General features: G+C 48.1%; 1 protein-coding gene and 1 long non-coding RNA gene across 2 annotated transcripts in view; one reads left to right on the forward strand and one right to left on the reverse strand.

Moving 5' to 3' along the window:
• Positions 1-22,471, reverse strand: part of LOC137757347 (uncharacterized) — a 108,443-nt gene that overhangs the window by 48,749 nt on the left and 37,223 nt on the right. The window contains exon 7 of the mRNA XM_068534065.1: positions 21,621-21,691. Coding sequence (XP_068390166.1) covers positions 21,621-21,691 — 71 coding nt within the window. The remainder of the gene's footprint in view (positions 1-21,620; positions 21,692-22,471) is intronic.
• LOC137757343 (uncharacterized) lies at positions 2,246-10,755 on the forward strand. Its single transcript, XR_011072327.1, has 3 exons — positions 2,246-2,299; positions 2,420-2,535; positions 10,498-10,755. It is a non-coding gene; the product is annotated as an uncharacterized lncRNA (long non-coding RNA).

Raw genomic sequence — 22,471 nt, forward strand, 5'->3', positions numbered from 1 at the left:
ATCCGCCTGCCAACCCAGGGGACACGGGTTCGAGCCCTGGTCCGGGAAGATCGCACATGCCGCGGAGCAACTAAGCCCGTGCGCCACAACTACTGAGACTGCGCTCTAGAGCCCGCGAGCCACAACTGCTGAGCCCGCGTGCCACAACTACCGAAGCCCGCGCACCTACAGCGCGTGCTCTGCAACAAAGAGAAGCCACCGCACGCCGCAACTAGAGAGGGCCTGCACGCAGCGGCGAAGACCCAACGCAGCCAATAAATAGATAAATAAATAAATTTATAAAATGTTCCTGCTAAAATAACTGAGCCTGAATCTAACCATATCCAGAGATCTCACTACGGGTTATTCTGTTTCTACTGGAACATGTTCAGGACAGGATGCATATAGAGTAACACTGAATGTGAGTAATTCCACAGGACAAATAATCTAGTCTTTTCATCAAAGGAATAGCAAAGAAAAAACGGGGAAGGGCTGTTATAGATGAAAAGAGGACTAAGTCCTATTTCAGCGAATGCTATGTAAGATACTTCTTTGGATCCTAATAAGAACAAATCAAATTTAAGAGAGATATTTAGGTCAAATAGATACATTGGACATGGATGGTTTCCTGTGGCATTAGGGAATAATTGTAATTTTTCTTAGATGTAATGACGGTATTTTGGTTATGTTTTTTTAAAGCCCTGTTTGTTATAGTTTATGTGACCGCAGAGTATGTGGAGGAAATAACTTCTTTGGGTTTACACACGAAGTCGTAGGATATCTGGAATATGCTTTGGAATATGCTAGAAAAAAGAAAAAACAAATAAATCTTAAGTGGCAAAACGTTGATTGTTGAAGCTCCTTGACCGACATACAGAATTCTGGATATATTGTTCTATCGGCTTTGTTTGAAATGATCCGTGATACAGAGCTAAAAATATCCACAAAAGCAACTGTGCCAACCAACACTGATAAAGTAATCGTGTTTTGAGTATGTTATTGAGTAATATGGGTGAAAACACCAACCTAAAAGAGTTGATTCTGGTTGCATTTACAGAGCTGTAATCGGTTGTGTCTCCAGTTAGGACTGGAAACAGGTGGTTTTTGTTTTAAGTACTGTAGAATTATCCAACCACTTCATTAAAGCGTAGGGTGTCTATTTTTAATGATCTCTTGTGTGAGAATGTAAATACGGGGAGGAGATTCTGAAAGACGCACACTCTACAGGTGACAGGGTCAGCTCTGGGAATGGCATGAACATTAAGGCTGGTGGCCAAAGGTGACCTTCATCATTTGCTGAGCACCTACTATGTGCCAGATACTACTGTTCTTCGTGCTGGACATACAGACACGAAGGAGACCTAAAGTCCTTGCTCACATGGGGCTCACATTCTAGTGGGGGAGACTGAAAGGTAAGCTCAATAAGACCCACGTGTATTATAATGACGCGTGCTGTGCAGCACACGAAGGCAGGGAAGGGGAATAGGTCTGGGGGAGGGATCTGCACCTGCAGGTAGGTTGTATGGAGAAGGCCTCACTGAGAAGGGGACATAAAGACCTGAAGGAAGAGACGGGGTGGGGTGGGGGGGACCCTGTGGACATCTGGGGGATGATCCTCTGAGGATCATATCCTGTGTGCCTCTTACTATTGTTATGCTGTTAAATCATTTAGATACTTACAAATAGTCATTGACCCTCCAGTTTTGAAGCAGGAGGCGCTGTGGTGTATTCTGTCCGTTTGGAATTGGTCAGGGTTAGGGCCACAATTACCTTGATGAGGATATGGTTGAAGACCTTAGCCACTTTGAATAAATCGAGGTTCTAGCCATGCATACTAAGTGTGTGCTCCTATAAAATGGATCTTTTTGGAATACGTGTAGAGATTGGTCCCTACAGAGCATCTTGCTGAAGTGGCTCGGTCCACTTCTGTAAGTTGTTTATAGCTACGTGACTGACAGTGCTGAACAAAACCCAAACTGTCATTTGCCCCTTGGGCCAGGACGCTCATCCCTCGTGGAAATCAATCAGTTATAAGTGGGAGAACATTTCTGTATCTGTGGCTGTAGGGCTGACAGTTTATTTATTTATTTCACTAACCTCAGGGACAGTAGGTTAGGGAAGCAGAAAGGCTGATCCGGTATCTCTGACCACAAGCCTCAATGCCAGCAAATTACCATATGAAGTGACCAAATGGTCACAGTGGATTACATCACAGTGGGTTTGCAGTATAAAGTCCAGACCATCTGTAGCTGTAGGCTTATTTCTCCTAAGGGTAGGCAGTGGCTGGATGGGTTTCTTTTGCAGAACTAGGAAAAGGCTGGTGTGTTTTTGTTTTGTTTTGTTCTTTTGTTTTTTACTTTTTTCATGCTGAATTCTTACTTAGGGAAATTAATCTGTATCTGTGGCCAAGGTATTCAACAATACTTTCTTTCCTTTTCAGGTCACAGTTTGGTAAGAAGATCAAAGGGCACGATCAACAGCTCGTGCACTGCCTTGGTGTGGACCCAGAGTTCAAGCACAGACGAAGATCAGACACTGACTTCACACTTCTGATAGGTACGCAGTACAGCCCTCAGCTGTGCTTTGATTCTGTTTCCCCCTTCTGTACAATAGGCTCCCCTCTCAAGGCAGGTCTCTCACCGAACTTCCTCTTGTTAGTGTCTGGCTAGCACCACGTCCAGGTATACTCAGTCCCTGTAATTGTTCATCGTGATGATCAGGAGAGTTCTGCCTGTGCGATTCAAATATCAACCTATCTGGTAAGTTCCAACACCCCTGAACTCAGTTGAAACTCGAAGCCCAGAAAAGGCCATTATTTTACTAGAGCCGATTTCACACATCTGATAGGTATGGAACATAACTCCCAGGTGTACTTTGTGTTTTACCCCCTTGCTTTTTACAAAGGTGACTTTCTGAAATGTTTTAATCCAGTTTATACTGGTGCCATGGAGGCACGTTCTTCACGCTCAAGACTGAGCAAAGGCAGGGTTATTTCAGTAACCTGGGACCTTTTAAAGCTATAAAAAATAGCCCGACATTTTCATAAACCCTAGAGCTAGGAAAGAATTTGAGGGGATCCTGTTTGTCCCCTGGATTGCTGAGAAAAGGACCTTCTGTCATCCTACACTGGAATCTCTGAGAAGGATGATGTGAAGCTTCTCATGTGAAACGTACCTTGCTATATAGCGCCTCCTAGTTTAAGAAGTTTTTTTTATACCGTATTGAAATCTCCATTGGTAAGGATCCAGCATACACTCATTTGTCGTTTCTTTACAGGAGGAAAACTAGAGCTGTCAAACGCCAATTCTATAGTATTCTTCTGGTCTACAGCACAGGGCAGGCTCAGTAATAATGAAAGAGGAATAGCTTATTATTGTTTATGATGTGTTGTTCTTTTGTGATTTTAACAGTAATACACCCATAGGTGATTTAGAAAGTTATACAGGTTTGATGGGGGAGTCATAAGGGACTGTTTCCAGTAGTTGTGCTGGCTGATCACCTCTTATGGACCATACCATTGGCACGCTCTCCTGTTGATGTGGGTGAGCGGGTCAGGGTTCAGCAGACATTGGCTTCGTGTGCTGTATGCCAGCTTTTTATGACGACTGTGTTCTGTGAATCAGCATTTGGGGCAGGGAGAGAGGAGGGGACCAGAGACGGTAGTCAGCATCATAACCCCCTCATGACCTCATCAACCTGCCACCTCTGATCTTGAACACATCCTTGTACTTCTCCAGGTTTTGATATCTCTAACTAATTTCTGGGTAAATCCATGAAAAGTTCCTACATATTTATGGTCAAGGACCTTTTCGAGAAGCTGATGAATACTGTGGAAATTAATTTTTAAAAAATGCATATCTGTACATACATACACAAATTAGCAGCTACTTCAGGAAGTTTAAGGAAACCTATGGACCTCTCTTAAGAGCACCTAGACTTAGGGAGTTCACTGTCTCTTCCAATTTCACACATCTGTGGTTCTAGTGCCTCCCACCATTCAAATCATATCAGGCCCCTGCCTGAAGCTCTCCAATAATTTCCCATTGAAATTAGAATGAAAATATTTACCAAGCATGGCCAGCAATGAACAAGATCGGGCTGCTCTTTGCCCTGATCACTCAACCTCTTTTCTCCTTGGTTACTTTGCCCTAGACACACAGGTATGTTCCTTCTGAGCTTTATTAACAGGAGTGTAATAGGCAGAAGATAAACTGCCCTGTTTACAGTGTACACCTTGATAACTATTGACATATGTTCCACCTGAGAGATGATCACCACACTCAGAATAATGAACACATCCATCACACCCAAAAAAGTTTTTGCTTCCTTGGTGTGTATAGTAATGACAACTACATTTTGCTCCAAAGAGGTTCTCTAGTTATTTATTTCATGCTTAACTAGGGGTAATTTATTATTGAGACAATTACGTATGTTGGAAAACAACTTGCTCCTGGTATACTTCAATGTACCTGAGAAATTTCTTTCCTTATGTTTTTGATACTTTACGCCCCAGGTCGAATGTTACCGAAGTACAGTCTTTCACAGGAATCTCATATTGACGAGTGTTATTATATGTTCTCCTATTAATGCTTTTGTTTAAGGTATTTTGAATGTTAATCATAGTAAATTTGGAGTCCCTGGCACATTTCCACCCATAACAAATCATGAAAGAAATTTTATAGAATCCTGTACTCATAAAAGTTGAAAAATACTGGAATCATTTTAAAATGGTAAGAGTGTGCTTAAAATGTATTCATGGATGCTTGGTTATGGTCCTCAACAAACCTAATGTTGAATTCAGTAAGTTAGCTGAGGAAAGAGTATGTGGTAGCTTATGATTTATGTGTGGGATAGGCCAATTTCTCTTTAATGGCAATAGACATAAAATGGTCATCTACAAAATGGTCAATGTTATGTATTGTAAGAAAGGAAAAAGTATTTTTTCAACCTTCTTAGGGTCCCCGGCTAGGTCTGAAAATGAAACTGATAAAAACAGATTAACAGAAGGAAGGCATACAAATTTATTTGGTATAAGTTTTATGTGACATGGGATCCTTCATGAGCAAATGGTTAGACTTGTGTATCTTATGCTAGGTGTGATGAAGAGTGGACAGTCATGGAGGAATATGATAGATTAAGGAAAATAAGGTAATTGTAGTAAATGGGGGGTCATCTTATCAAGGCCTGTTTGTTTGGATTCTTCTTGGCGTCCCTTCTAATTCAGAGATAAAGATGCTCCTTTCCTAATTCTTGTATGGACTAGTCAAATCTGAAGAAGATAAAAACAGCAGTTGGAATTTTTTAAATGATAAGGGTCATTAAATGTTAGATTAAAACGGTTTTAATTTAATCACATATCCTCTCCTCTCTCTTTTGCAAAACCTTTTAAATAGTGTTTCAATTATACACTACTTTATACTTCTGGACCCAAACCATAACCTCCGAAATTTCTTTTTCCTACTGAAACAAACTTACTGTGTAATCTACTGTTCCTTCCTCATCACCCTTAATACATATTGAAGAAAAACACTAGCCATATTATATTAAAGTGACAAATGAAATGAAGTTAGATTAGATATGATTAGAAGCAATCAACCTCAATACATCCGCACTGCGTTCCTTCAGCTTTCACTTCCTTACAGTGGGTAGTTCCTTGGAGATCTGTGAGATGGCTGTCTAGTTCTATGTTCTGTGGTCTCTAAAGTCAGCCTTCTTGATAGAAACAAAAACCAAATCCCCCCACCCTCTCTGCTTAGGGTGAGGTCATTCAGCTTCTTCGGATTGTCTGCTACACATTTTAAAAAGGATATTCCTAACTCATGTAGATTTGGTGAAAGTTGAGGTTGGTTGTCTTGTCTTTTAATGTTAATGTCTTACACAAATGCTTTTGAGCAACTGCCAGCTTTTTTTTTTAATTAATTAATTAATTAATTTATTTATTTATTTTTGGCTGCGTTGGGTCTTTGTGGCTGCGCATGGGCTTTCTTTTTTTAGTTGCGGTGAGCAGGGGCTACTCTTCATTGCCGTGCGCGGGCCTCTCATTGCGGTGGCCTCTCTCGTCGCGGAGCGCAGGCTCAGTAGTTGTGGCGCACGGGCCTAGCTGCTCTGCAGCATGTGGGCTCTTCCTGAACCAGGGCTCGAACCCGTGTCCCCTGCATTGGCAGGCGGATTCCTAACCACTGCGCCACCAGGGAAGCCCAACTGCCAGCTTTGTAAATACCTAGATTGTCTTGCTTGTTTCATGAAAGCATAGCTACAATTATACTAGGTTCTACCCAAAGTTTCATGCCTTTTCTTTTTACATCCATCCTATGAATCTTTAGTATAGTATTTCTTTCCTATTGGTAGAAGGGAGAAGGATTGAGGCAGAAGGTCAAAACTCTAGTTTTCACCTGTCTGACAAGAAACTGAAGTGCTTTCATATTTCTTCAAAACTGTGTTTTCATGGAGATTAAGTTATCACTTTTCCTCTATCAATCACTCCAGCATCACAGAGCAACACAGAGGTTACTTAAGGGTTTCTGAAGACATGCCTTTGCTTTTTCTGTCACTAGAGTAGATTCTAACAACTTGAGCCTCACATGTTTGCATGAAGCTTTCATTCTTATTGGTGAAAAAAAAATGCATGCTTTCTGGGCAATAGACCTTTATGTATCCAATGATTCTTCTTTTAAGTAGCACATTCAACACTCACTTTGAGAATCTTAGAATCCACTTAGTTTTAGGCACTTTGACCAGTCACACAGGAATGGAGCAAATTGTGACAATCTATCTGCCAAAGCTTTCTGTAAGGATATATTTTGGGGAAAGGAGCACTGAAAAATAATAACAAAGTCATTGTAGTGTTTGTTTGATGCTTTATTCTCTTCACCAACATTTAGAATGAAACCATGTATGTTCTCCCAATGACTATTTGTATTCCTCTCTTGTTCTGTCATTTAAGGAAGAAGAAGTTAGTTATAGAATGAGAAGCAGTAAGATCTTATCTCAGCAGTGCTACGACCTGGCTGTGGCTTTAAGTAAGTCACACTCCTTGCATTCTTAGCTGCTTCATCGTTAAAAGTGAAGGATAAGGATTAGTGGACTTCTAAGAAGGCTCTTCCCACTCACGTATTTCAGACCTGTGTGATTCTGATTCTATGTGTGGTTGATTTTAAATTACAAGCAGAAAGATTGTGTGCCTCTCTGCAAAGGTAGCAAGGGAACATTTACATTAGGAAGTTGTGGACAGTGTGCTTGTGTAGGCACTCTGCTCAAAAAGCCCATGAGGAGAAGCTAATTTCAGGAGGGGAGATGGGAATGTGGATTCGGAGAAATTATGACACGGATAGTAGTAAAGTTGAACAAGCTGACATCTCAGTGAAATAGGAAATCAGATCACTGATTGATCATGAAAGCTCTGAGGAGGGTTTGAAATTTAATGAAACTAGAGATTTGGATTAGCCACTGGCACATTGGGTATGAATGTATAAAATTATTAAGTAGTATTTCAGGTTTGACCCCAAGCATTAATATTATCATATTGTTCACTGCTTTTCCTTCAGACTTGGATCTAAATGGCTTTTATAATTTCTCATGGTCAAATATGCTCTGAGAATGAATATTTACCCAAAACTAAGGTAATTTTTATTCCACAGACTCTAATGACAATTCTAGCTAGGAACATATATATCACTTTTAGAAATAAATGATGCTTGTATATATAGCCTTTTAAAATGACGGACTCAAGCTGACACTTGCAACAAAGGGCAAAGGAGATGTAAATATTACCTGTTCATAGCCAGACTTAAGCTGTGTTCACTGTAAGTATTCAGGCTTGTTAGAACCTATTTAGAGGAGTGATGAGATAACTGGGACAGGATTCACCAGATGAATGTACCTTTTAAGGGAGGAAAAAGAAATCCTAGGTTCTACACCTGAGCCCTATAAATTAGATTGGCCAAGAAGAGAAAACAATTAAATAGAAGTTGATTAACATGCGTAATGCCCAAGTAAATGGGAGCATTCAGCAGTAAGTAACCGAAAGGGGTGGTTAGAAGGTGAGCCTATATACCATCTTAGGCTAAACAAGGAATGGGAATTTTGTGGGCTTCTGGGTTGGGGAGGCAGGTTTTGGGAAGCTGACCAGGAAAAGTATGGTAAACAAGGGTGTTTTTAGTGAAGTTGCTCATGCAGATATTTAAGTCATGCCTTCTCCATTGAGAAGAGTTAGCAAAAGATAATAGCTAACAAGTACTGGCAAGGATGTAGACAAAAAAGGGAACCCTTGTGCATTGTTAGTGGGAACATAAACTGGTTTAGCCACTATGGAACAGTATAGAGGTTCCTCAAAAATAAAACTACCATATGATCCAGCAATCCCACTTCTGGGTATATATCTGAAGGAAAAGAATCCATTATCTCAAAGAGATATCTGCACTCCCCTCTTCACTGCAGCATTATTTATCAATACAATAGCCAAAACATGGAAACAACTAGGTGTCCATCAAGGGAGGAATGGATAAAGAAAGAAAATGTGATATAGGGAATTCCTCAGCAGTCCAGTGGTTACGACTCTGTGCTCTCACTGCCGCGGGCCCGCATTCAATCCCTGGTCGGGGAACTAAAATCCCACAAGTTGTGCGGCGCGCCCAGGAAAAAAAGAAAAAGCAAAGAAAACGTGATACACACACACACACACACACACACACACACACAATGAATTACTGTTCAGTCACAGAAAAGAAGGAATTCTACTACTTGCGGCAACATGGATAAACCTTGAAGGCATTATGCTAAGTGAAATAAGCCAGAGAGACAAATACTATACTCATCTATATGTGGGATCTGCTAGGGGCAGGGGAAATATGTGAAGATGGTCAAAAAGTACAAATTTCTAGTTATAAGATGAATGAATAAGTGCTGGAGATTTAATGTACAGCATGATGAATTTCTTGTGTACTTGGAAGTTGCTAAGAGCAAATCTTAAAAAGTTCTCACCACACACACAAAAAGCTATGTGAGGTGACGGATGTGTTAACTAGGCTTATTGTGGTAATTATTTTGCCAAATATATGTATACAAATCATCACAGTTGTACACCTTAAACAATGTTATATGTCAAAGTTAAATAAGAGTTTGTAAGTCCTCCTCTTCCTGGTAAGGGAGAGAGAGACACTTTTTACAAATAAATTTCCCTTATAAATGGGTATTTCCTTTGTAGAAGGAAAGCCTGTGCCCTGTTTTTGGAGCTTTTCATGTGTTGGCTGGTTCTCAATGGCCTTTATCTCAAAATATTACAAAGAGGAATATTTTGGAGTAGCATACTCTAGTACCCTTCACCCCCATTCAGATGGGTGTCTTTTGCCTAACACCATACTTTAACCTCTCACCTTCACTCTCATAACATTCTATACAACTGTTTCAGTTAATCATCATATAGCATATATCATTCTACACTCAGATTTTGGGGAGCATCTCTTTTTGGACGCTCAATTTAAGGTTGTAAAACAACTCTAATTTGTATTAATGTACAGTGCAATCTCTTTTCAACGTTATATATTTAAGAAATGAACTGCTTGATAGCTTTTTTTAAAATTATATTTTTTAGTAGTTTTAGGCTTACAGAAGAATGAGTGGAAAGTACAGAGAATTCAATATAAACCCTTGCCTACCCCTCACTCCAGCTTTCCCTGTTAACAGCTACCATTAATGTTGCACATTTGTTATAACTGGTAATGAACTCTAGTTTACATTGGGGTTCAATATTTGTGTCATACTTCTATGAGTTTTGACAAATACATAATGATATGCGTCCACCATTACAGTAGAGTTCTATTGCCCGAAAAAAAAAAAAAAAATCCCCTGTGTTCCACCTATTCATCTCTCCATCCCTCCCATGGAATCCCTGATAACCACTTATCTTTTCACTGTCTCCATAGTTTTCGCCTTTTCTTGCTACAGTATGTTTTTTTTTCCAGGTTGGCTTTTTTAACTTAGCAATGTGCATTTAGGATTCCTCCACATGTACCTTTGTTTTGTAGCTTGATAGCTCCTTTCTTTTATTCTGCACCAAAGTTTGTTTATCCATTCACCAACTGAAGGGCATCTTGGTTGCTTCCAAGTTTTGGCAATTATGAATAAAACTGCTACAAACATTCGTGTACACGTTTCTGTGTGATGGATTTTATGGTAGGAGTATGTGTACCTTCCTACAAAAGTGCCAAACTATCTTCTAAAGTGTCTAGAACATTTTGCAGTCCCACTGGCAGTGAATGTTCCTGTTGCTCCACATCTTCACCACCATTTGGTGTTGATGGCGTTTTTATTTTAGGTTGGGGGCATATTTCATCTTGCTGCCACTTCCACCACCAGCCCTCTGCCCCTACAACTCCACGGGGGTACTTTTATAATCAACATGCATTGTATTTATGAGTGTCTGAAACCCCAGCAGGCAAAAAAAATGCTCCATTTATTTAATACATATTATGTAAAGCTTTCCTGAAAGTATGTGTACATTTACAGTGGTGATCATTGCAGAAAAATGAAGAATTCAGAACCCATCCGGAAAGTCAAGACAAGCTTCAAAAATAGGAATAAAAATTCAAAGACCTTGGAACAGAATTCCAGCATAAAACCCAGGAAATGAAACTACATATTACCCTGTCAGATGGAAGGAAAGTGTGACCAAAAGTGGACTTACTGGCCAATTACACGTTTTAGTTTAAATAACTCTACTAGGATTTTTCAAAAAGGTACATCATTTTCATATGGGGGGAAAACTCATTGATTTTTAAAACTGCAACAGAGTAGGTTATAGAAGCAAAAACTGTTGAAAGGAAATTGATGATGATTTGGAAAATGTGGTCCACAGTTATTTCCTTTCAAAAAGAAAATCCTCAATAATTTTAATAATTCCAAAAGCTTTTTACACCTCTAAATCTCAAATGCTATCATTTCAAAGAAGAAGACTTTACATATCCACCTACATTATTTATGACAAGAAGATCCCATTATACACTTAAAATCTTTATTAGGGTTCTAGACTTGAGAACTGATTAATTAATCTAGTGATTAATTTTTTTGTATACCTCTGCAATCTTGACTACCATCACCTGTAAACTTTATATTTCCACCTACATTCTCTTTGCAAGTATCCGTGGGAGCTTTTGTCAATCTTAAGTAGGTGGTCTGCACTTGATAACTGATTAAGCACTCTTTTCAAGACAGCTTGTGTCAAGGAAATGTTCAGAATGTGAAGACTGTATCTTAACACAGTAGATTCTCACTAAGTGTTTGTTTCATAAATTGCTCTGTATCCACAATTCTACTAAAACAGTTATGTCAAGAGTCACCAGTGAACTCCAAATGACCCAATCTGGTGGCCTTTTCCTAGCCTCATTCTGCTTTACTGTATCTATAATACTGGATGATTTCTTTCCAATAAAGCTTTCATTAAAAAAAAATATCCTCCTCCTTTCCTTTTTACATCTCTGAGCACTAAGCCAGGCTTCTCCCCTTTTTCACACCCTAATAGCTGCTACATCAGAGAAGGAACAGAAATAGGTCTGGGAAGAACTACATTCAAATCCTAATCGTGTCAAATCACGATTAGTCACATAAACGTTTATAGAGTGTCGTTCCTCTTCTATAAGCAGTGAGGTGAAACTACTTACACCCTACCTACATTACAGGGTTATAACGAGGACCAAAACTGAGGAAAAAATTTGGATAAGCATTATTCCTATGAAAATGGTATTACTTATTAATTACTGGTATTAGAAAGCAGTTTTGGTCAGTGCTGCTGTAAGACACTCTTTGTACCCCCTTAGGGATCAGACGAGAATGCCAACTGTTCTAGCGGTAGTCATTGTGTAGTGTTTGAAATGCTCATCAAATATCTATATAAGTCCTTTGCATATACTGTTAAGTTCTTGAATGCTGAATAGTAATAAATAAGCAGTGTATACTCTATAAAAAAAAAAAACCTGCAAACGTCTATTGCTATGTATTCTGGACTGCATATTCTATTGCAAACATGGACTCACAGGTTCCTCATCAATTCCAGGACCACCTCCACTGCGTCCACAGGCAGGTGGAGGGCCATCCCCACCACCAGCTCTACCAGTGCCACCTCGACCCACAGGAGTTGCTCCTCCGCCTCCAACTCCTTTACCTCTACTAAATGGTATACCATATTCACCACCATTACCTTTGTTAGGGGATCTCCTGGTTTAACTTATGAAGCAGAAATAAATATATAAACCTGTCCTCCATGAAATGATTCTTGAACTGCATGACTTTGATTCTCCAAGGAAAAAGAATCAAATGCTCAAAGGCAAAATTCTAACAAAAGGTTTTTGAGATTTGCTAGTCACAGGTTGTCGTTAACATGCAAATAACTGCATAGCTGTGTACAAGTATGGTATACTTTTAGAGAATATGACTCTTGACTCTTTAGCTTTCCATTGTGAGCTCACCATCTTATGTTGCTCTTTCAATATAGTGTCTCAATGCAGTTAGCCCTCAGTATCCATGGGGGACTGGTTCCAGGAACCCTGTGGATACAAAAATCGGCAGATACTCACATCCTTTACAATTAGCCCTCTGTATCTGCGAGTTCCATATCTGTGGATGTGGAACCCACGGATATGGACAGCTGACTGCAATTCTTGTCAATTACTTAAAGTGTCATGATGAGGTTCCCTATGGGACAGCTACCTGTCATGAGGATGAATCCTCAAACACTTCTGCTATATTTTCAGTCCACCAAAGAATGCCTTACAGCTGGAAGGAGCTAGTGTCCCTTCTCTTCAGAGCTAGAGCGATTTCAGTCTCTCAAAACAGTTTGTTCAGACTTTATATATGAAAAATACTTTAATTTTAAGCACAATTTAAAATGTCCCCCAATCCAGTCACGCCGAAGTTCCCCTTAAGCTTTCTCTATCTAGGAAATTCCTACAAGTTCCCTTTCACTTAGGAAATGTACCAGTATCCTCTTAAGACTCCAAGCTGGTCTTCAGGTGGATGGATAAAGAAAATATGACATGTACAGAAAACTGAATATTATTCACCCCTTAAAGGGAAGTAAGAAATACTTGGGTTAAGTATTTAACGCAAGTAAAAATATGCAGTGGTTAAGAATCCGACTGCCAGTGCAGAGGACACGGGTTCAATCCCTGGTCCGGGAAGATCCCACATGCCATGGAGCAACTAAGCCCGTGTGCCACAACTACTGAGGCTGGGCTCTAGAGCCCGCGAACCACAACTACTGAGCCCGCCTGCCACTACTGAGCCCGTGTGCTGCAACTACTTGAGGCCGCATGCCTGGAGCCCGTGCTCCGAAATACCAGAAACCACCACGATGAGAAGCCCACGCACCGCAACAAACAGCAGCCCCCGCTTGCCACGGCTAGAGAAAGCCAGTGCCCCAACGCAGCCAAAATAAATAAATAAATAATAAAATGAACTCCACACATGAATATCTCCTTTAAAAAAATTTTTAATTATCTTTTCAAAGAACCAGCTGTCAATTTTCTCATTCATTTTTCCTCTATTCTATACTTCATGTAAGCTACGTTAATTTTTGTTTTTATAGTTTTTTTTCTTTCTTTCTTTTTTTTTTTTTTTTTACTACACAGGAGATTTTTCTTTAGGTATAACTGACAAACAACATTACATTATTTTTTCAGGTGTAAAACATAATAATTTGACATTTCTGTATTTTGTGAAAATGATGACCACAGTAAGTCTAGCTAACACCAATCACCACGGAGTTACAATTTTTTTGTGCGTGATGAGAATTTTTAAGATCTACTCTCTTAGCAACTGTTAAATATGCAACGCAGTATTGGTAGCTATAGCCACCATGCTATACCTTACATCTCCATGACTTATATACCTTATAACTGGAAGTTTGTACCTTTGGACCCCCTTTGCGCATTTTGCCCATCGCCCACTCCATGTCTCTGACAACCACCAATCCGTTCTCTGCATCTGTGGCCTTGTTTTTTCTTGTTGTTATCATTTTTTTCTTTGTAAGATTCCACATGTAAGTGAGATCGTACACTATTTATCTTTCTCTGTCTTATTCCACTCAGCATAATGCCCTTGAGGTCCATCCATGTTACCACAAATGCAAGAATTCATTCTTTTTTATGGCTGAATAATGTTCCTCTGTGAATATATACACATTTCCTTCATCCATGCATCTGTTGGTGGACACTTAGGTTTAAGCTGCGTTAATCTTAATAACCGTCTTCCTTCTGCTAGCTTTCGGTTTACTTTGTGGATCTCTTCCTGTTCTTTAGTAAAGGGTTAACTAGTTGATTTAAGTTTCTTCTTTTTTAATAAACATGTTTACACATTTGGAATTCTGTAAAAATACTGCAAAATATATCCTACGATTCACTTGTTTAAAGTGAGAAATTACATGGTTTTTACTAGAATCACAAACTTAAACGCTCCTCTTCTAAGTCAATTATAGAATATTTTAATCACACCGAACAAAAAAGAAGCCCCATAGGATTATAAGTCATTCCTATATCCCACCAACAGATAAAGAAGCAGCAGGCCCGAACATAGGCTCATAAGGATAAAACACAGTTCTCTTTGCGAAGTAAGTGGTAAACTCCACCAGAAAAAAAGGCCCTGTACTATTAAGTTCCATCTTTAACCAGTGTGACATTGGTGCAATATACATGAATATCTTACAAGCAGACATAAACAACCACAAATAAAAACACAGAACATCTATTTCACTCAGATAAAAGCGCACCAGCAGTACTGTCATTATCCAGAGAAAGGCCGACCTCACTGACGTTCCGGGCGTAAGGGCACGTGCTCTGGGACGTGGCCCACTGGAGATTTACCCTGCTCCTCTCCTCTGGGTGGACGCTGACGCCGGAAAACGTACCCTGGTCACGCTCACCCGCACCCTGGTAACGACGACTCAGTGGCCCGCGCCTCACAGCCAGTTCCGTGGGAGACAGAAGAGGAGAGGAAGGAACAAGGCAGAAGCCTAGCGTCCAAAGAGGAGGGGCACGTGAGATACCCTATGCTCCTGCCTCCAGGCACAGACAAGGGTACCCTACCCTGGGCAGCTGTCCGAAAAGAAATGGAGGGGCCCTAGCAGGACACGGCGTTGACTCCGCACAGACGTGCCAACGCCACGGCACGCCTATAGTGCCGTGAGAGCAGCCGAAAAGGCAGAAGACTACCTATCACTACGTGAGCCCGGTGGGGTCAGGGAGCAGGCGACATGCACACAGCCCTCTGCGGCCCGTTGCTTTCACCTGCATTCAACCCCGGGAGCATACATACGCACGCAAAAAGGACGTGTGCTTCCCTCCGCAGACGGGGCGGGGGGGGGGGGGGCAACTTGGGAGCGGCCATCGAGCAACGGTGAGGGCTTTGGCTTTGACTGGGAGAAAGTCCTATCCACAGCGGCACCCCCGAGGCGGTTACAGGGAAAAAGTACAAGAGAAGGGACGTTTTGTACACGCTCTATAAGCGTACATACACGCGCTTACACACGACGCACGCATGATACACACGCGCGCCCACGCACACGTTTGTGTACCTGCGTGTTTACGAATGAACGAGTGGAGCAGGGAGCGAGTGAATGAAGCGACGAACGAGTGGGGGGTCTGAGGCTAGAGTACAGACACAGTCCCATGGAGAGCTCCCCAGAAGGGTCTGCTGAACAGACGGCCCTCCCCAAGGTCATCTGTCTGTGTGGATGGAGGGGAGCCACTGGGATCTACACCTGTCCCAGCAACTCCAAACCACCTCCCTGCACCCCCTACCCCGGGCACTCCATGGCAGAGTGACTGCCTGACACCCCTGGAGGTGAGCAGGGGCAATCTGCCCCAGCTCCCTGGGTCCCCGTCACTTCCTCCCGCTGCCATAGTGGCCTAGACCCTCTCGGGCCTGCTCCTGAGCCCTTAAGCCAGTTCACGTAGCTGGATGAGAACAGCAGAGAGGCAAGCACGCAGGAAGCGGAGAAACCCAGGTCCTGGTGCCACCTCTAGCTCTCGATCAACGTCCCGAGAGAGCTAGGATTCTACCCGACACGACCCAGATGGATGCCCGTCCCCAGGTGTGCAGACGTGACAGGGTCCCGGTCGCCAGGACACGTGGGCCAGGCAACGTGGCCTCAAAGCAACTCCCAGAGGGATGCGGAGATGGGCCCACCGATGCAGGGATTCCTTGGGATGTCTTTACCTGTGCGCTCCTACTGCCAAGGAGAAGCCCCAAAAGGAAGAGACACCACCTCCCCCAACCCCCCAGTAGGGCCAACCCCACTCGGAAGGCTTGGATGGCTCTCGGGCCTCCCTGGGCCTTTTTTGATCCGCAAAGGGCGGAGGGAGAGGCCGCGCTCGCAAGGGTGCTGGGCGTTTCTGGAGCAACAGTGCCATCAAGCGGAAGCTTTTTGAGCACGGCCTCCAGCCCCTGCCTGTGGATACTGTGGGGAAGGCCTGTGACGGGAGGAGGGCTGGCTTTGGAGCACTCAGAGGATTCCCGGGCCGAACCTGGCCGCCGGGCACGCCTCCAGAGTAGGTGTGGAAGCGACACGCGGCGGGGTTCGGGGCCGGGCTCGCCCACCGAGGAGCCCCGGGCGGCCAGGCCCGCCGCGCTCCCCACCCTCGGGGCCGGGCCTCGGCAGCCGCCATGTTGAGGAACAAGGAGCTGAAGCTCCCACCCCAGGGCATCTGGCCCCTGGATCCTGGCTCTCCCTGCAGGAGCGAGGCCGGCCAGTGGGGTCCCTGGGGTCTCAGGGCCACCGGGGACCCAGGACCCGTGGCCGGTGCCCCGGCGGAGGCCCCGGGCCCAGCCACCGGGGACCACGGGGAAAGGGGAGGACGTGGCCGCCCTGTCCCCTGTCGGGGGCAGCACCCTGCACACAGCCTGGAGAACGTTTCCTCGTTAGTGCTTGCTCCCAGACGCAGACGAGGAAGAGTAATGCAGGGGCACTGCACATTCCACTCTCAGTTCGAGCTGTGTTTCGGTTTGTTTACTTTTTGCTCCTGCCAAAGAGAGTCCGGGTCCCAGGCCCCGCAGGATCCCGTTGAGGCCCTTCCTGTGCCGTAGGACACAGGGTATCCAGGACCCACTCGCGATGGGATGGAAGTGGGCCACGATCGGTACGCAGAGAGGGACGGCACCGTCCGCAGCAGGGGGATCCAGGTCCGTTTTCCGCACTCGAGCTCACCTCGGGAACAGGAACCTTGAGGCCGGGGAACGCCCTGTTCCTCGGTCTCCCTCCCCGTGGAGGACCCGGCGGGTCCTCTTCTTTGGGGAAGACTCCTGGGATTTTTCACAAGCGGCTCCACGTTCTGCAGGTGCAGCCGTTGGCCCTGGCCAGAGGGCCACACTGAGAGCACCTGCGGCCGGCGACCAGTCAGACCGCGTAGCTACGTCAGGACCCGGCCCCAAGGAAACGCTCTGCCCACGTAAGATCGCCTGACAACGTGTCGGGCGACTCACAGGCGCGAAAGGAAAGGGGCGCGGGGCGGGTTTCAGCACCCTTCCAGGAGGGGTACGTGCGGAGGGAGGGGTCCAGCCTGGAGACTTGCTCCCAGTCGGAAGCCCTCCCCCCACACCGCACCCCGCCCCGGGACCCGGCCCCCAAACCAGCCCACCACCCACCCCCGCCCGGGCAGGTAAGAGCTGGGCAAAGGGCAGGAACGAGCCGCCCCACGGCTTGTTCCAGAAGCGGCCTATCGGGTCAGCCGGGGACTCGAAGGCACCGCCGTGTGCCCAGGAGTATGCACCTCGTTCCTGGCCTTGGCAGACAAGCTGGATGAGGGGTGGTCATGGGGGAGAGGGCAAGGGGGGGAGGCGTTTCTCTCAGTCCAACAGAGGTGAGCTTCAGGCAGCTTCTTCAGACCTCTTCGGCTTGATTCCCTGGCTGGGCTGCAGGTGCCAGCACAGGGCCGAGACCTGGAGAGCCGGGCCGGAATGCAAGCCGGGGCCTTTCCTTCTCCTCGCTGAACTGAGGCACAGGGCCTCGTGGGGAGAAAGCTGAAGCCTGCTGCAAATGCATGGCCCGGGGGTCCACTCGGCGGGGCTCTGCTCAGCTCCTCTCCTCTCGTGTCCTGCCCTCTCCTCTCCGGGAGCCGGGTCCGGGAGCCCTCGGGACGGATCGGGACGGGACGGGCCGGGCCGGGCCGGGCCGGGCCGGGCCAGGCCAGGCCAGGCCAGGCCAGGCCTGGGCCAGAATCCCGGAGACCCTGGGAGATGGCACCGCAGCCACCGATTAGACTCTTCGGCTCAGGTGAAGGGCTCCTTCTGCGGTGGCTCCTGCGTCCCGCCAGCGCCGTCCCCTTCTGGACTCGGACTGCCAGCTCTCGCTGGGCCTCGGGAGCCCTGGGCACTGGGTAGCCAGGCTCCACGTGTCGTCTCTGAGCTGGACGGAAGAAGGTCACTGGGCCCGCCTCGGCCGCTGCCGCCAAGGGCGGCAGAACTCCCGTTGCCCGCGGTGGTCTCTGGCTGGGCCGCACCGTGGCCCAGAGAGGCTTCCGGGGCCCTGGGCCCGCCCAGGCCGAACGTGCTCTGGCTCCGAGGGGAAGGGGCACGCGGCCAAATGCCCGCAGAACCCCGGCCTGGCCTCCTTCAGAGCAGCTTCCTCTAGGCCCGCCCAGACGTGGCGGCCACCAGGGTCCACCGAGACTCCACTTCCTGTAGCCCCACACGCCAGGCGGCCGGGCTGTGCGCCCTGTGCCACTGCCCGTCTCTGGAGCCTCCACGGCACCGCCGGGCCTTGGGCCATGCTCCCCGCCCCTTCCCAGGCGGGGCCCGGAGCTCTTGACTTCCCGGGGCCACTGTCCAGTGTTCCCGACTTCAATCCCTTGTCACTCCTCCCCAGGAAGGGACGGTACAGGGTTCGCGGGATCGGCGGACCCGTTCCTCTCGATGGCAGTATTGCACCACGAACGGCAGCCTGCCCTTCCCCTTCCCCTCCCCCAGGCCCTCTCCCTCTGCCCTTTGCCGAGGGAAAAACGAAATGCCAAGCCCTGCCCAACCTGGCAAAAGCGAGATGGCTCATCAACCTGGCCACTTCAGAGCGGCGCGCCTCAAAGTCTGGCCCTCCGTCCTGCGGGGCCTCGTCTCTGTGGGGTCCTCTTAGCCTGCCTTTATGACTCCCCATCCAGGCACCCAGCCGTGGACCGGCAGCTGTGTCTTTAGCAACCCACATTTGCCTAGGACCTCGGGAAACACTCCGAGTGTGAGCACAGAGATCCAGTCACGTCCGGGCGGTGCCTGGCGAGGCACCTTCTCATCAGTCACCGAGGGGCAAGCAGCCCGACGCAAAGGGCCGGCAGCCCACAGGCACAGCCGCGGTGCAGGGCGAGCTCGGCCTCCTATGGCAAGACGATGGACGGCCCCCGAGGACCTGGCATTTCTTCCACGGCGGCCCGGGGGCGGGGGGTGGGAGTGGGGTTTGGTGTTCAGGCGTGGACGGTGGCACACACGGGTCAGTCGGAAGGGCGGCCGGGCGCTGCCCCAGAGACGCCGGAGCGGGTCAGTCTCCTGACACCGCCCAGGGGAAGGCCAGGGATGGGAAGACACCCCCGGGGTGGGTGTGTGGGTGGGTGTAGGCTCCCGCCAGCTCGCTGTGCTTTACACCTCGGAGCGACTGGGAGCCACCGGGGACTCCTCTTCAGTTTCTTTCCGGTGCACTGGGGAAGGTGGTTTAGACACAGGTTCCTGCCCTTAAGCGTCCTCTCAGCGCCTGCCTGGTTGCGCTGACTTGGGTGGAGGGCGGGGTGGGCCACTGGGGGCACTGCCGCCACCGGCCCCACCCATGTTGGCTGAAGGAACACACTCTGGAGGCCAAGTGCTCCGGGGACACGAGGCCTTGGAAAGAGAAGAGAGCCCTGGTCCACCGCCGCCTCGGGAAGCACCACGCGTCCTCCGTGTTGGAAAGAACCGGAGGCACGGGACGGGACGGGACGGGACGGGACGGGACGGGACATGATCGCGTCTTCTCTCCTTCTCCCTCGGTTTTTGTTGTTGTTGTTGTTGTTTTAATTATTTATTTATTTTTGGCCGTGTTGGGTCTTCGTTTCTGTGCGAGGGCTTTCTCCAGTTGCGGCGAGTGGGGGCCACTCTTCATCGCGGTGCGCGGGCCTCTCACTGTCGCGGCCTCTCCCGTTGCGGAGCACAGGCTCCAGATGCGCAGGCTCAGTAGTTGTGGCTCACGGGGCTTAGTTGCTCCGCGGCATGTGGGATCTTCCCAGACTAGGGCTCGAACCCGTGTCCCCTGCATTGGCAGGCAGATTCTTAACCACTGTGCCACCAGGGAAGCCCCCTTCCCTCAGTTTTGTCTCAGCACGCCTTCCTCTCTTTCTCTAACTCCGAATCTGCTGTGCCCCCGGGCCTTGGCAATTCTTTCAAGCCGCGGTACTGAGGCGCGTCGAGGAGACAAAACCCAAAAGAGCCCCACCGTGCTGAGTGCACGTCTTCCGGGACCCTCGCCCCACGCCGGGGGACTTGACTCGACGCCCAGATATTACCGTGAAAGGCTCCTGGGATGGCCAAACAGGGTCCTGTGGAAGGCAGGGTCACCCCAGAAATGCCACGCTGCCCTTGCTGCTCGAACCCTGCCTCCGCCCTTTGGTAACCACGAAACGTCAGCCACGCCGCCGACCCGTGTGCCGTGACGCCTCGCTAAACCACGGCGCCACACGCTCACCAGCCCGCCTGGAGAAGCCTTCAATTACTTTGAGCCCAGGGTAGGAGGCGTCCTCCTCACGGCAAGACTGTTTCAACAGAAGACAGGAGGGAGAAGGAGGAAACAGAGACAGAAAGAAAACACCTCCGGCTGCTGGTCACGCACCCACTCAGGCGACATTTCCCACACGGAAGAAGGGACGTACACCTCCTGAAAGGCCCCACACCGTCAAGTTCCTTGGTTTGTCAAGAGGCAGACTTGCGGAGCGCAAGGAGCCCTACAGCGGGCTGCCCCGAGCCAAACCTCCACGCCGCCCAGCGGGCGCCCCCTCTTCATAATCCCGCAAGGGCACGTTCCCGAGTCCTTCCTGGCTTGGTGGAGGGCCATGGTGGAGAGAGCTGGGCCCAAGGGCGATCAGGAGAGGACGGGAGGAACAGCCATCACGGGCTCCACTCAAAGCACAGGAGGCAAAAAGCCCACGAGGCCTGGCTCTCCCTCACACGGTCTCCCACCGCCGGCCCCCACGTCGGGCTGGGCTGGCACTGCTGCTTCTCGGGGGTGAGGTGGGGCGCCGAGTGATCACGTCACGGGCGGTTGGCTTCACGGAGCCTGGAGCCCAGACCGGGTCCCGGTGCCGGTGCAAGCGGCCCGGGCCCGATCCCTTTCCACTCTCCCCGCTCCCGCAGGACACTGACCTCAAATGCTACGTACCGACCACCTAGGGTAACCGTACACAGATGCTCTAGATGCTCGTCCATGCACCTCTTTCTTCCGGCTCCCCAGTCAGGACCTGACTCGAGAGCCTTTCCTACCATGGCCAAGAACTCCGGCACAGTACACCCGTGTCCCCGTGCCACGATCCCACCTGGGAGTCCCTGCTTCTTGAGCCTTGCTGAATGAACTACCAGAATCACTGACTTTTTCCTATGGTGAAATAGACTCTTTCGGAAGAGGGAAGGGAAGAGAACACAGAGCTCGCACTCACCCAGAACACCAGCGTCTGGAGATGACCGACGTCCCCGATTTCCCTCCTCCTTTCCTTCCGCTCTGCCTCCTCTGCAACGAGAGAGAGCCGAACGCCCATCACTCAGTGTGGCACCGCCACGGTGCTTGTGAAGGAGGGGGGGGGGAGGAGGGGGGGAGGGGGGAGGAGGGGGAGGGGGGGAGGAGGGGGGGAGGGGGGAGGAGGGGGGAGGAGGGAGGGGGGGAGGGTCCGCGTACACCCCCGCCCGCGCAACCTCGAGAGAGAGTGCCTTCGGTTCCTATTCCTACCGGCACCCCCGGGTCAACCAAAAACTTCCAAACAAGGCGCAAGCGTGAAGCATCAACTCCACTCGTCCTTCGGAAATGGCACGGATGCCATCCGAGGCAGGGGGGGCCGTCAGACGGAAGCAGTTTGTACACAAAGAAGCGTGTCCGGTGAAACCCTTGATCCCGTCATCCTCCAAAATCTCTTTCCGGTGGGAAGCACAGCCATCACACCCTGGCGTTTACAGGCGCGGAGCTCGTCTCCTCGGCTCTGCACCCGTGGGACTATGGCGGGACAACCCCAGGTATCTTGGCAAGCCCGCGCGCGTCCTCCACAACTGACCAGCCGGCCCTAGGACGCGTGGGTCAACGGGCACCGACTCGTCTCCCCTCTGGCCGCACACAGGTCCACCGCATGGACTTTCCGGGCGTAAGGGCACGTGCTCTGGGACGTGGCCCACTGGAGATTTACCCTGCTCCTCTCCTCTGGGTGGACGCTGACGCCGGAAAACGTACCCTGGTCACGCTCACCCGCACCCTGGTAACGACGACTCAGTGGCCCGCGCCTCACAGCCAGTTCCGTGGGAG

Source organism: Eschrichtius robustus, chromosome X, assembly GCF_028021215.1.
Source record: "Eschrichtius robustus isolate mEscRob2 chromosome X, mEscRob2.pri, whole genome shotgun sequence".
Classification (NCBI taxonomy): Eukaryota; Metazoa; Chordata; class Mammalia; order Artiodactyla; family Eschrichtiidae; genus Eschrichtius; species Eschrichtius robustus.